The 14188-nt window shown below is 41.1% G+C and overlaps 1 protein-coding gene across 2 annotated transcripts; it reads left to right on the forward strand.

The window, feature by feature from the left end:
* The first annotated feature begins 510 nt into the window (after window positions 1–510).
* Window positions 511–6256, forward strand: LOC108929695 (histone deacetylase complex subunit SAP30L). Of its 2 annotated transcripts, none has more exons than XM_018744389.2 (5): window positions 511–869; window positions 2500–2716; window positions 3306–3428; window positions 3546–3644; window positions 4471–6256. In XM_018744389.2, exons 2-5 carry the CDS (start codon window positions 2531–2533, stop codon window positions 4597–4599), a joined length of 537 nt encoding a protein of 178 aa, XP_018599905.1. In that variant the 5' UTR covers window positions 511–869; window positions 2500–2530; the 3' UTR covers window positions 4600–6256. The 2 variants fall into 2 exon arrangements, with proteins under 2 accessions (XP_018599905.1, XP_018599906.1); XM_018744390.2 differs by having other exon boundaries at window positions 2503–2716.
* The last annotated feature ends 7932 nt before the right edge of the window (window positions 6257–14188 follow it).

Consider the following 14188-nt stretch of genomic DNA (forward strand, 5'->3'; position numbering starts at 1 on the left):
AGCTTCGCTCATCCCAAACTCCTCCTCCATTTAGATTAACTTCGTTTTCTCTACGAACAACGTCACCATCCACGCTGCTATTATCTTGTGTCCAGTTTCTTTTCAAACTGACCAAATATCCGAAAGTACGTATAAAGAATGCCTGACTGTAGTTTAAAATAATCTAAAAATATTATGAATTAACATTTTATGTGTAGACAACACAAAACTCTCGCGAAGAACACTAGCAGACGTCCCAGTGCGAGTGTATCCCTATTAAATATTTATACATGCATAATAACATACACAGTTGAGTTAGGGTACACAGTGTTATTTTGTCTGTATATTTCGTAGTTGTGTACATTTATATCACAGACTAAGACTCCAAAGAGCCCACAAACTATTCTGCGCCGAATCCAGGAAGTAGGTTGGAAAGTAGCAAAGCCGCCCTGCGTACCCATTGGCCCGCCCATCTCAGGAACGAGCCAATCACGACTCAGGAACTGCACTTCCGGTAGAGGGACAGGACATGTTTCATTGTACAGTTGGGAGAAAGTGGACCAGCCGAATAGGCATTATTGTATTTCTATTATACATGTATAATCTTTTCCCAGTGTTTTCAGTTTTTCGTTTCTTCTACTCTTGATAGTGTTTGAACTACCAATCGCGCGCTGCCTAGGTGTGTTTTCTTTGTTCGAAGCGGCGGTTCGAAGGGAAAGGAAGCTTGTTTTCCGACGTTTGCCGAGACTGCTGCTGGCGGCGCTGCTCTTCGTTCGTTGCCGCTCAGTAACGGGCAGCCCGTCGCGTTCGGCGCACATCATTTGCTCCGAATCTGGTCGAAATCTGGAGAAGAGACGCGCAGCAGACGGCGTATGAGCCACTGCAGTGGGGTAGGTGTGTTTCTGTCTTTGCGGGGTACTTGTGACGGAGTTTGTTCAGTTTTATGGACTCCGGCGCCGCTGGCAGGATGGTGGAATACGAGTGCTGCGCTGCTGCGCTGCGCGGACTGTATCGCCTCGCTCCTTCGCTCGCCTCGATCGGCTGGGCGCCGCGCCGGGCGTTTGGTCCACCACGTTGTTGGTCCGTCTGCTCGGCTTCATCACTTGAAGGCTCCTCTGCGCCGCAACTACTGCTGCTGCTGCTGCTGTAATGATCGCGCACACCGCTTGGCCGCTCTGTCTGAGTGAGAAGAGCTTCTGTTTTGAATGGTGCACTTGCAGAACCGCACGTGTGTGTGTGTGTGTGTGTGTGTGTGTGTGTGTGTGAGAGAGAGAGAGAGAGAGAGAGAGAGGGAGGGAGGGAAAAAAAAAACACAAAATGATGGTTTTCTGCCAGTTGTTGTCACTTTTTTGTCCTCCGCTCACTTGACCGCTCCATCACCTCTCACGCGGTACCGCTAAGTTGTTCTTCTCGCTTTCCGAACGCGTTTTTCTTTAGCAAAGAAGACTTTACCCGGTCGGTTTTTCACTCTTTCCCCTGTGCTTCGTAAATAAATGTTCTACAGCGATTTTTTGAAATCGTCGGATAAATGTACGTCGCTTTGGAGAAAAGCGTCTGCTAAATGAATACGTAAATGTATAACCGTTATTTTAAGCGACTTACAGTGTTAATCTACCTACAATTATTTACCCATTTTACATGGTATTTTTACTGGAGAAATTTTAGGGTAAGTACCTTACACAAGGGGTACACAGCCAGAGGTGAGATTCAAACCTGCAACCTTGGGTCCGAAGGCAGCAGCTCTAACCACTGTTACCAGATCATGTGAATAAAGTAAATAAAATGAACCATTTTTCCTGCAGTCTTTAGAGGCTTGATTCAAGACCTCAACACATGGGATGGCATGTTTTAACTAAATTGTGCACATTTTTTTTTTTTTTTTTTAATTTTAAATTTCATTCCCTCTAAGAGTTTGTGTGTTTATTCATTTAATTCCTTTAATCGCAGTCATAATGACCTGTATTTAGCTCTTTACATGTGTTCTTTAGTACAGTTTACAATTTTACTCTCGCCTGTTGTTTTAACGTAGCCCGAGAATATATTAGGTATGTATTTTAAACGGAGTAGACAGGATGTTATGAACGTTACTAGGTTAACTGTTACTTTATTTGTTTGAATGAATGGTCCGTACAACATTGTCGTACCCAGACACAAAGAGAAAACGTGGTAAATGGCATTTGACAGAAAGATGGTGCCTACTCGCATAGCAATGAATGACTTTTTAAAAATTGTTTCACCGTAAACATTCAGCATTAGGTTTCAGATTTCTAACGTTGAAGATTTAAGTAAAACGGAATTGAATCGCAGTGATTTTTGTCATGCAGATGGAGCTAGACCACTAGTGTGGTTTGAAGTGCAAGTGCTGAGGACAAAGCAGTCAGGTTTTAGGTGGCCACAGCAGTTGTTTCCAAAACTGTAGTTGAAACCCCACCTTCAGATGAAACCACAACTAAGCTATGACACAGCAGTGTCCCTGTTTATTTTAACAACCTGTTCTTCTTTTTTTTTTTTTTTGCTTAGCAGTGTATTAGACACCTGTCCAGATACAGCCATGAATGGTTTCAGTACTGAAGAGGACAGCCACGACGGGCCTCCTGCACCACCTTTTTATGGCCAGACCTGCTGCTTAATTGACGATGGTGAGCGCTGCGGGCGGCCGGCTGGGAACGCCTCTTTCAGCAAGCGTATCCAGAAAAGCATCTCTCAGAAAAAACTCAAACTGGACATTGACAAAAGCGTAAGTATACCCTCAGCTTTGCTGTCAAGTCATGTAGCCCAACTCTTTTGCTTAACCGCCAAGCGGTACGTCTTGGACAGTCTTGTACAAGAGCATTTGAGACGTCTCTTTGTGTCTGTCTTTGTTTCTAAATTTAGCTGACAGGTAAACGAATGTAAGTTGGGAACTTCAGAAGACTTTGAAATAATACCGCCGTAAAATGTCAGCATGCTCTTTATACAGGCAGATATATAATTTTAACACAGACAGTAGAATGCGTTTGGGCAGCATTCTGCAAAACTGGTTCAAGTTCAGATAATATTACTATAAAGTGCTACTATAAAACCTTTGTGCTCTTTCAAACATGGCCACACACTTAGTCGTCATGCCTCTGGCCAGCATACTGCAAAAGTAGATGAAATTCAGGAAATATTGCTGCAATTTTTTTGGTATAATTGGAGGATTATCTATAAACTTAGTAAAGCTCATTGTGACCTGAAGTGATTTCACAATGCAGGGCCTCCTCGTTTTCAATAGGACTTGTAGTTTAGTTTTAATGGTAGAAAAAGTTTAAAATTGCATTCTAATGCTGATGTCTTTTTTTTCTAAGGTGCGACATTTGTACATCTGCGACTTTCACAAGAATTTCATCCAGAGTGTCCGCAACAAACGGAAGAGGAAGGCCAGCGATGATGGTGGGGAGTCCCCGGATCATGACGTAGAAATTCCTGAGGTAAAAAAAAAAAAAAAGAATTACACTTTTACGTGTGGCATTATGAAACCTTGGGTCACGTCTGCAAATTAAGTGTTCGGTCACCTTTTGTAAAGATGATGTTTTTTGTCGTTTCAGGTTGACTTGTTTCAGCTCCAGGTGAATACTCTGAGACGCTATAAAAGGCACTACAAGCTCCAGACCAGACCGGGACTGAACAAAGCACAGCTGGCTGAGGTGACATTCACACTCAATTTTACACCTGTAAACAGTTATGAGTATTTACAGGATACAGTGATATACTGTAAAATCATGATTGCAGTTCAAATGTACTGTGCATCGCTCTGTTTAGCTTCATTTTTACAGCCTGCAATGGGCCTAAGTGAGAGACGCTGGTCAGGGCTTCAGTGGTGTCTGTTCTATCTGTATCCTTGATCCGCATGTTTTTTTTTCCCCCTTCAATGAAAGACCATTTTCTGATGCCTCAAGTGCAGTTGCCAAAATATGCCCCTTTTTCTGAAATCACCACTCCAGAACAGATGGCATGTGTGGGCAAGATATCACGTGTGAGTGAATGCCCAACAGTGTTTGCGGTTCTTTTGATTTACACAAAACTGGAGGGTCATGTAATGGCGATTAGTACGGATGCTGGAATTCTGACTTCCCTGTTGCAAAGTGAGAACGTCACGCAGTACTGTTCTCTTCAGCGCATCCTGAATGTAAAAGCACAGAAAATTGCGGATGGCCAAGATGGGATGAATTTGAATGTTCATTTCTGAAGTTCTGTTTTAATATATCTTCTTAGAATACTGCAAAGAACTAGATATGGAATTGCCATTTTTCCATGCAGATGAAAATTAAAATTTAAGCAATGAATGTATTAAGAATCACATTACATTTCATAAGCCTCAGAATTTAAGTAGAAGGTCACAAACCAATTTTATTTATCACAATATTAACATTTAAGTAGCAAAGATTTTATGACTATATAGCGAACATCTATTTACAGTTTTACCTAAAATGATAAATGCTTAATTGCTTAAATATGTTTCTTTTCTTCCAGACTGTCAGTCGCCACTTCCGCAACATCCCAGTGAATGAGAAGGAAACACTGACTTATTTCATTTACATGGTAAAGAGCAACAAAAGCCGGCTTGACCAGAAGTCAGAAGGCAGCAAACAGCTGGAATAAGGCTGTACGACTAAGTATGGACTCGTGAGCATGAAGATAAATACTTTCAGTTAAATACAACTTGATTGTACATTCAGCATGATAACAAGAATACTATGACAAAAATTCAAGCAACAATTTTTGGGAAGGATTGTGTTTCCCCACCCAATATAAATTGTTGACTTTGAGATTGTAAAATATATACCATATGAGTTTATCACTTTTTACCAATTGACTACTTCAGTATATATTGTAACCCTCTTTCTTAAAAAGGCAACATTTCCATAGGCAGTGGTAATTCATTACTATTCATTACTAATACAGACAAGGTGTACATGTAGTTGTGTTCATTGTTCAATGTCAGTTATTTTCTGAAGCCTAGTTTTTTTTGTATTATAAATGTCTTGTTAATGCTAGTAATATTTTAGTGGTGAATTTCCGTGAACATGACTACAACCAGGTGTTCTTACGCGAGTTAAAATTGTCAGTAGTTATTAATATGGTCAGTATTTCCGCTACTCTTTTAAAATATAAATGTGTAATATTCCATCCCTCATTGTGTATAATTTGTTGTACAATACAGATTAACTACTTGTTGTTGATGTCTTGGTTGGAGAAAGGTTTTTTTAATAATGTACTTTTTCAGAAGCAATATAATACAGTGGTATTTTTATGTCACTTTGTGGCATGTAGAAATGTCAGACTTTTGAAGCAATTGAAGTGCCTAGAATTAAAGTCCTAAATCAAAATTTTAACCACACTAATCAGGTTTTGAGATTGCAGCGTCACGAGTTGGAACACCCCTGCTTTCTCCAGAAGTATTAAAAGTATTAAAATTTCTTTATTGAGTATGTGTAATCCATTATGTCTTCATTTAATGTTTTGCCTCAAATTGTCTACGATGTGCACTTTTAAATTTTATAATGCATAAGAGAAATATTTTTAATTCATATGGTAAATTTTTACATTGTCTACACTTGTGGATAGTAGATTTTATGGATAGATTCTGTTAACTGGCTAATTCAAAGTGAAATAAGATTACAGATGCATTTTAGGGCAGGACACGTGCATATTTTAGATGACAGGTTTTAAAATGGAACTTTTCTGAGATTATGTGAGAACTACTAAATTGTAATATTATCATTGGCTGTATCCCTGGCTAAAATAATTGCCACTGATACTTTTTTTAAATATGCATTTTCAACAAATTTCCATAGTTACAGTAAATTGTAGCACATGTAGCACTTGCTTTTGGTTTCATTTAATGTTACTTCCGTAGGGGTTCTGTACTAATACTTCACCTGTGTGCTGAAGTTTCTGAAATTCTTTTTAAATGTGAAAATACAGTCAATGCTCTAAAATGTGCTGTAGCTTTGTTACATAGTTGACTCCATATTCAGAAAGAATGTCTTCAAGATGGTGTCATCCAATTACTGATACACCATATTAATGTGTAGAAATACAGTCCCATTATAGACTAAAGGGTAACACAAATTATTTCCTTCTGTTGGATAATTGGCTAGATCGATATGCCTAAATGAGCTGAAATGAAATGTAGCATCTTATCAAATGTAAACCGTGCATGTGGTGTTTTCTAATTAATGGCTGTTCTAGATTAGACATAATTCTGTTGTTTTATATAGACTCACAGGGCTAGCTTTTGCTCTTAATAAACATCCCGAGCAAGTGAAAGTGTGTGTGTTTTGAATTTGTCATATTTCCATTATATCACAAATATCTTCCTTTATATTAAATATTCCTAAATATCTTTAGGAATAGTCCCACAATGGTGACAAAGCATAATGGGTTGAACATGTGAACACAGGGAAGCGTCAGAGTCACCGGAGCAACAAGGTACTACGCAGCAATTCTTGTTTCCGCACTGAAACCATGGGAGACCATGAACGTGTGTAATTGTGTGTATCGTCACCAGATGGCAGTGGGTCGCAGTACCTTTTACTAATAAACACCATAATCTCAGCAAAATCTTAAGATCTGCTGATTTCATACTGGGTTAATCACATTTCATAGCTCCATTTACATTTATTTTCCCCAAAGCAGCTTATGGGTGAACCTGTACACCTTGCACTCTATACCTCAAAACATAAATAAGATGGCTAATGAAATTAAATGTATTAAGTTTCTAATGATATTATAAACGTAATTTCGGATCACTTAATTTTCCCATGAAACAATGGCCAAAACGTTCGAATGGAAACGTCACAGTTGCCATGCTGTTCTCGGGCTGATTCTCATTCCTTGCACTCCTACTGTACATGGAGAAAAGGGCTCTTTCATTTGCATGTGATCATGAATGTGATCGACACAAATTATTGCCGACGAAGGTAATACAGATGCTGATGTCAGAAGGAATAATCCTCATCCGAAGATCTATGACCCAAGGAGTGCATGTGTGTGTACACAAAGGACTGAAGAAGTGTGCTCAGCAGCAGAGAGGGCGGGAGCCGCTATCTAGACCCTAGTGTTGAGCCCACTCCACCCAGCCTGCACAGGGCCAGATGAAAAGGGCTCTGAGAGCTGCTCCTTGTCTGGGAAGAGTTGATTACGGCCAGGAAGAAGCAGCCCGCTGCCTGACTGAGTTTCCAGCTACTCCGAGAGCTCGCGCACGGCTACGCTGAATAAACAAATCCACGGGATCAGTGCTCAAATACATTTATTTATTTAGCAGACACTTTTCTCCAAAGCGACTTCCACTGAACTCTATGTAGTGTCATCAGCCCACACACCTTATTCACCGTGGTGACTTACACTGCTAGATACACTACTTACACTGGGTCACTCATCCATATACCAGTGGAACACTCTCTCTCTCTGTGTCACTCACACACTACAGGGGAATCTGAACAGCCCGTCTTTGGAATGTGGGAGGAAACCAGAGCACCCGGAGGAATCCCACACAGACACGGGGAGAACATGCAAACTCTACACAGACTGAGCAGAGATCGAACCCATGTCCTCTCACACCACCCAGGTGCTGTGAGACAACAGCGCTACTCGCTGTGCTGCCCAAATACATACTTCTATCTTTTCATCTCTATGGATATGCCCTTCACATTTGGGAAGTGACCCAGGATCCAGGTAAAAACAGGACACTGTAGAGAAGCTGCTGAGACTTCTCACAAACTTCTCCTCACTTTCTAGGCTCCACATCCAAAAACGGACAAACTTCTTGCCATGCAATGCAGTCATATAGAACCCACGTGACTGATAATGGGGGTAGGTGGGGTCACGTGGCCTGTTCTCATGATAGATTAACTAAATAAACTACTTTTTCATTGTGATGATCCACCTCAAATCTGAAATATCACTTTACCATGTGGTACTTTACTATATCAGTTTAAGTGCCTGATATTTTAATGATTTTACCAACTTGCCCAAGAGCATTTTTAGTGTCACAACCCTTCATTCTGTACTTCTCCAGGTAGCTGTAGCTGCTCTGACAAGTGCCATGAGCTCAGAAATTCCTGCCTTGGGGTGTGGGCTATTGGGATGTTAATTTGTAATTATAAGTGACCATCTGGTTGTTATATATGCAATCTGTTAACAGCTAATCACCTTTTAGAAGGTGCAACTGTGCTGCCCATGTTCTGTCAGAATCAGTCAGTGTCGGCCCATGTAAACATGATATAGTACAACCGTATCAGACATTACTATTTAAATACTGCACTAGCCTACTAGCATCAGGTAAGGAAACGCAGATGTGCCAAGTGGGAGCCTGGTGGTGTAGCACTGGTGCTTCGCAGCTCATTCTGTGTGGCATTTGCATGTTCTTTCTGTGTTTGCTCTGTGCCGGCTGCTTTTCTCCCATGGTCCAAACACATGCTTGAGATGAATTTCTGACATTGAACTGTTCTTGGTGCATGTGAGTACCCTGCATTGGATCGGTTTCCTGTCCAGAGTTTATCCTACTGTGACCCTGCTTGAGACAAGTGGTTTCAGACAGTGTGTGTGTGTTTACCCTACTTTAGCCCTTGTAGCCCTTGGGATTGGCTCCAGGCTGCCAAGACCCTGTTCAGAAATGTGTTTTGGGTAATTGAATATAAAATAGAGAGCGAATGAAGGGTGGCTGTGGACATTCTGTAATGGTCTATAAATGTCTCATTGTCCGAACCGCTTGTCCCATACGGGGTCGTGGGGAACCAGAGCCTAGCCCGGCAATACAGGGCGTAAGGTTGGAGGGGGAGGGGACACACCCAGGATGGGATGCCAGTCCGTCACAAGGCACCCCAAGCGAGACTTGAACCCCCGACCCGGTCCAACCCACCGCGCCCCCTGATTATAAATGTACATTTAATTTAGCTATTCCCCCCAAAAATCAACCTACAGTATTAAGCCACCTAAAATTATTGCTCATTTATAAAGCTGAGTATTTTTTACTGCAGCAATTCAGGGTAAATACCTTGCTCAAGGGTATTGCAGCAGGAGGTGGGAATCAAACTTGCAGCCTCTAAAAATAGTGGCTCTAATCACTACCTGCTGCCCCACTAAATATTAAATGTACACATTACCTATCATCATTTGTACCCAAGGCTTTTTGCCAGGCCAGTAATTCTATTGCGGGACTGACCGAAGGAGGACACAACAGGCTGCTGAGTTGAGTGGGGTGAGGGGATGCTCCACAAGGGCTATCCAGTCTGCCTAGTCTGCCTTTTAAATGACCACAGCACAGCAACAAGCAGTCATCTGACCGCTTGTCATCGCTGAGTCCCCTGCAGCAAACTGTCAGACACTCTTGGATGCCTTTTTCTGCAACAGTGTCATTGGTGTTCCCTTCCCTACGGCATCACCTCCACCACCCGTTTCCATCGCTTAACACTGCTTATGGTGCAATTCCACAATTTAAAGCCTTCCATTGTGATTTGCTGACAGCTTGCTGACCAGGGGGTTTATTCCTCTTGCCTACAGACATTTAAATGCAATTACGTTACAAAACCAGTCCAGTGTGATGGACAATACCCAAGAGCTTTACATGTCAATAACCACAGTATCAGCAGAGAAAGGGATCACACAAAGAGCTATAAGTTTACACTGTACTGTACATAGTATCACACTCTAACAAGTCCCACAAAAGTGGTACTGTATCTGAGTGCATATAAACGCATATCTGTGGTAGAGTGTGTCTTCAGCGTGTCTCTGAGGATTGTCTTTGCATACTGATGTATGCTTTGAATACCACTGGGCAATAAAACTTTTTTTTCTCATGAAACATTCCTATTTTGCAATATCAGATCTGTATAAAATTGTCTAGCAGCAGAGTTTAAATTTGTACTTAATAGGATAACTTTATTCTCTACTTAATCATTAACACAACTGTGGACTTCAGCTATATGCAGGCATAGCACGTTAATGATTCACTCAAAGCATTGAACAAATCTATGCTGTTATCATGGATATTCTGCATAATTCCTCTATTATAGTCAGTGAATAATGTAAACTAAAAGTTTTCAAAACTGTTTGTAAAAACATTTTGTATGTGGTTTTGTGCTAATTTCCCCGTTAGATGAATATCCACAACAGTGTTTATTTAGTGTTTGTCTGTCGCTCTGCTATGCACAGATAAAAGGACAAACAGGCACTGCACTCTACCCCCCGTCACTGAAATTGTTCAGCCTTCACTTCGCAAACATCAAAGCTATTTTTAAAAAGGTATTAAAAAATTTCTTGAGTACAGTCCTTCATACACCCAAACCAATCAGAAGGCCAACTGACTCCTCCCCCTTTTCTCACTGTGTGGCTAAAAGGTCATATGATGTTTTCTTTCTGACTTGGTTTGGTTTTTGACTGTCCAACGTGAATATGGCTCTGAACAATTATGCTTGAAAATAAACACAATAACACCAATTCTACTGTGCCCATGTATGTTCAATAGATAGGGAGCAATGTCAGTGTCCATACACTCAGTGTGCAGCCACCACTAAAGCTCCATCCATCTATAATCAATAACTACTTGTCCAGTACAGTCTCAGTGGTCTGGAGCCTATCGCAGAAGCATAGTGCATGAGGCACAGTACACCCTGGATGAAACTCCACTCCAACACGGGGCAATAACACATAACTTCACTCTCACAGACAGTATACAGGCTATGGGCAATTTAGAATCACCAATCTACATGTCTTTGGACTGTGGGAGGATACCAGAACACACGGAGTCAACACACATGAACGTGGCAAGAATATGCACACTTCACACAGGCTAAACTGGATTCAAACCCAAATTTTACCCAAGTGCTGCTATGTATCCCCTTCCTTGTCTGTCTCCTTTGGCCTCTTATAGCTACCATCACCAAATTGAAGTCTGGTTGCGGCCTACGGTGCCATCAATGGATTTGTTCCCCGATATCTGAAGACCTGATCAAAAACTTTACCCCAACAAAGACTGCTATGCTGTTCCACCTCTGCCTGCTTGGTGGTCACACGCACAAGAGGTCCAAAATCAAAAGCACAAAGGTTTTTGGTTCTGGCTCCCATGTGGTGGAATGACCCCCCCTTGTCACTCAGAACTGCTGAATCTCTCCACTCTTTTGGACTCACTTCTCTCCGACCTCGTAAGTGCTCAATAAATGTGTTTGTGTCTGCTAGTTGTTTAATAATTTTTAAAAGGCCTCCATATAGCTACTCATATAATGGTTTATACTGTGGTATGAGGCAAATAGACTGTACTGAAGAATTTTGTGTCTGCATCCAAGTCTCTCCTGTTGATGATGTAATGCACTTTTTGTATTGTTCTCTTAGATTTACCTCATTTTGGAGCAGTGTCTATTAAATGAAAAATTGTAAATGTAAGTTGGAACCCACAGCCCAGGAGCTATGAGGCATTAGCGCTCCCCTCGGCATCGAGAAGCCATCCTGTCACTAAAGATTTTCTCTAAAAAGAGCTATCCTGAATGAGCTTTGTTTATCTTCTCTACACACCCTTCCCTTACTTTTAAAGGGCCTTTACATGCCAGCTGCATGAAACCATTCTCACAGGACCTGCTTTCCCTCAACGACTCATCAGTGTGCGGCTTCGACTTATGTGCTTCATTCCTTCAGAATGCAAGTAAATGGGACAAGGGCCGTGGATATGATATTATTCCCTTTTTTCACTTAAGAAGTCTGCATAAGATCAGTATGTATTTACCAGAGGCTGCTGGGCCCACTAATTAATCATTCCATAAAATATATGGTTATACTGATACCAGCTTCTCCTTAATCTGGTTCATTTTTTCAGACAAAATGTTTCCAGATTCTCTGAAAATTGAGTTTCCTGGGTGGAGAACCACCTATATCCTATGATTTGCGACAGCCCAAGTGTTTTTTTTCTGTAAATTCAAATTGCTGGGAGGCTAAAGCACCAGTGCCATTGAGGAGCCAATCACAGCCATAGTGAAGGCACAGACGTAACACAAGATCACTTAGCCCGTCTTGATATGCACAGCCACTAAGCCTTTGAGCTCTAAGCTCATCCGTTTTAGTTACAAATTTCTCTGGGTGGCTGGAAATAGCTTGGAGATAAACAACCACTGTGCATTTTGAAAAAAGTATACAAAATTTATGTGCAAGAAAAAAAAAAAGACGTAACACGCGCTATTGTGATGTTTTCACATAACTTTTCTTAACTTTTAAGAATTTCAGTTTTCATTCGTGTACTCATAAAGAAACTTTAAAAAGAGTTGTGGAAAAGTGCTCCATTCATCAAAATACTGAGTGAGACAAACTATACACACCTGTGACATAAGAACATTACTTGGTTCATCCAGTGCTTGAATTTTGCTCAGTCAGCCGTGATCCTTCTCAGTACTTTTACATTTAATGGCACACAGTACCTCATTTGCTCATTTATTGATTTCCTTTGTTATTACCAGTTGGTGCTGAACAATATTGTTCATTAAATAAATGAAATAAGTAAAAAAAAAAAAAAAGAAAAAAAAACAAAGCTATTTGTTCACTTTCATTAATATTATAACCTAATATTATAATCCAATATTATACTTTGGTTGAAGACCTAAAAATATTTAGTGTCAAAAACTTGCAATGGTGTAGAAGTAAGAGGGCAAACACTTTTTCCACAGCACTGTAGAGATCCTATAGCTATCTATAAGGGCACTGGCAGCTTTATTTTTTTTTTTTTTTTTTTTACTTTGCAATGGTATGAGGGAAACATTTATTTTCAGTTTTTGGTGAATAGAGCCAATAATTTGGAAAATTCAGCACTGCATTCAGTTAAATGCACATCCCATGTCTGCCTTGGCGGATGCAACTTGTTGAAGGCTACGTCATACCTGTCTGTCTGACCAATGGACACGAAAACCGCTGCTCTCGGTGCCTTTTACATATATGCGCCAAGGGAGCTCAGGCATCCTCCGTGCTCTACTAAAGCCCGCTGCACAAGCACGTGGCCTGTGGAGCCCAGCGAGCCCAGGGAGCCCAGGGAGCCTCCATGTCCTGGGAAACAGCAGGACTCTGTGGGAGGAAATGCTGAATCATGCTACCTCAGACAACCACTTCACACAAGTTTGCTGTATCGGTCCTGACATGGAAAAAGTGCACCCAACGATAATTGTATATTCAATATGAAGGTTTTGTTTTTACATTTACATTTATTCATTTGGGGTGCGGTGGCGCAGTGGGTTGGACCGCAGTCCTGCTCTCCGGTGGGTCTGGGGTTCGAGTCCCGCTTGGGGTGCCTTGTGATGGACTGGCGTCCCGTCCTGGGTGTGTCCCCTTCCCCCTCCGGCCTTACGCCCTGTGTTGCCGGGTAGGCTCCGTGACCCCGTACGGGACGAGCGGTTCTGAAAATGTGTGAAATTTATTCATTTCTCCAAAGCGACATACATCTCAGAGAAATACAATTTGTGTGTTACATTAGGAGAAAGAAACAGAGTTGCAGACGTGTGATTCTTAAGTCAACCTAGTTTGTTTCTTTCCACTTTAAGCAGCGATGTTCATCGCACGAGTAGGTGCACAAAGTTTTTATTTAATTATTGATTTTGAACACTTTCACCGTGCTTAAAGGCACCATATTTCTATGCATATGTAATCTACACTGCTTCACTCAGCGCGTCGCAGGAGGCTGAGGTTTTTTCTGCACGGGACACTTGACGTATTTCCGGAAAATCACCGAGTACTGTGCTCATGTTTAACTGCGTTTACATTTACTTATTTAGCTTATGCTTTTCTCCAGAGGATCTTGGAATGTAAATCTACTTACAAGGATTTACTCCGGATAATTAAACACCCCGATAGGCCAATAACAATGTAAATTATCGAGACAGTCCTCTGCAATGGGTTGGTGTGTCATCCAGGGCATAACCAAGCTGGGCCTGGTGCTCTGTGTCTCCAGGAGGGACTCTGGACCACTGAGGAGCAGGTTTCAACATTGGGTGACTCCTCTCAAGGGCACAATAAATGTCTAATTGTTATCAGAGGCTACATTAATAATGATTAAATTTTAATGTTACCATTGCTCAAAAAAAATCTTGTAATATATTATTTTGATAGGCTAAAAACAGAAGAAATGGACATGTTCATATACGTTTAGCTAATTTAGGGTACCTCAATAAAAGTTGCTGGCTCAAGAAGTTGTGGAAAAGCACTTGTCTGTATGTCA

Source organism: Scleropages formosus, chromosome 13 (genome assembly GCF_900964775.1).
Source record: "Scleropages formosus chromosome 13, fSclFor1.1, whole genome shotgun sequence".
Lineage (NCBI taxonomy): Eukaryota > Metazoa > Chordata > Actinopteri > Osteoglossiformes > Osteoglossidae > Scleropages > Scleropages formosus.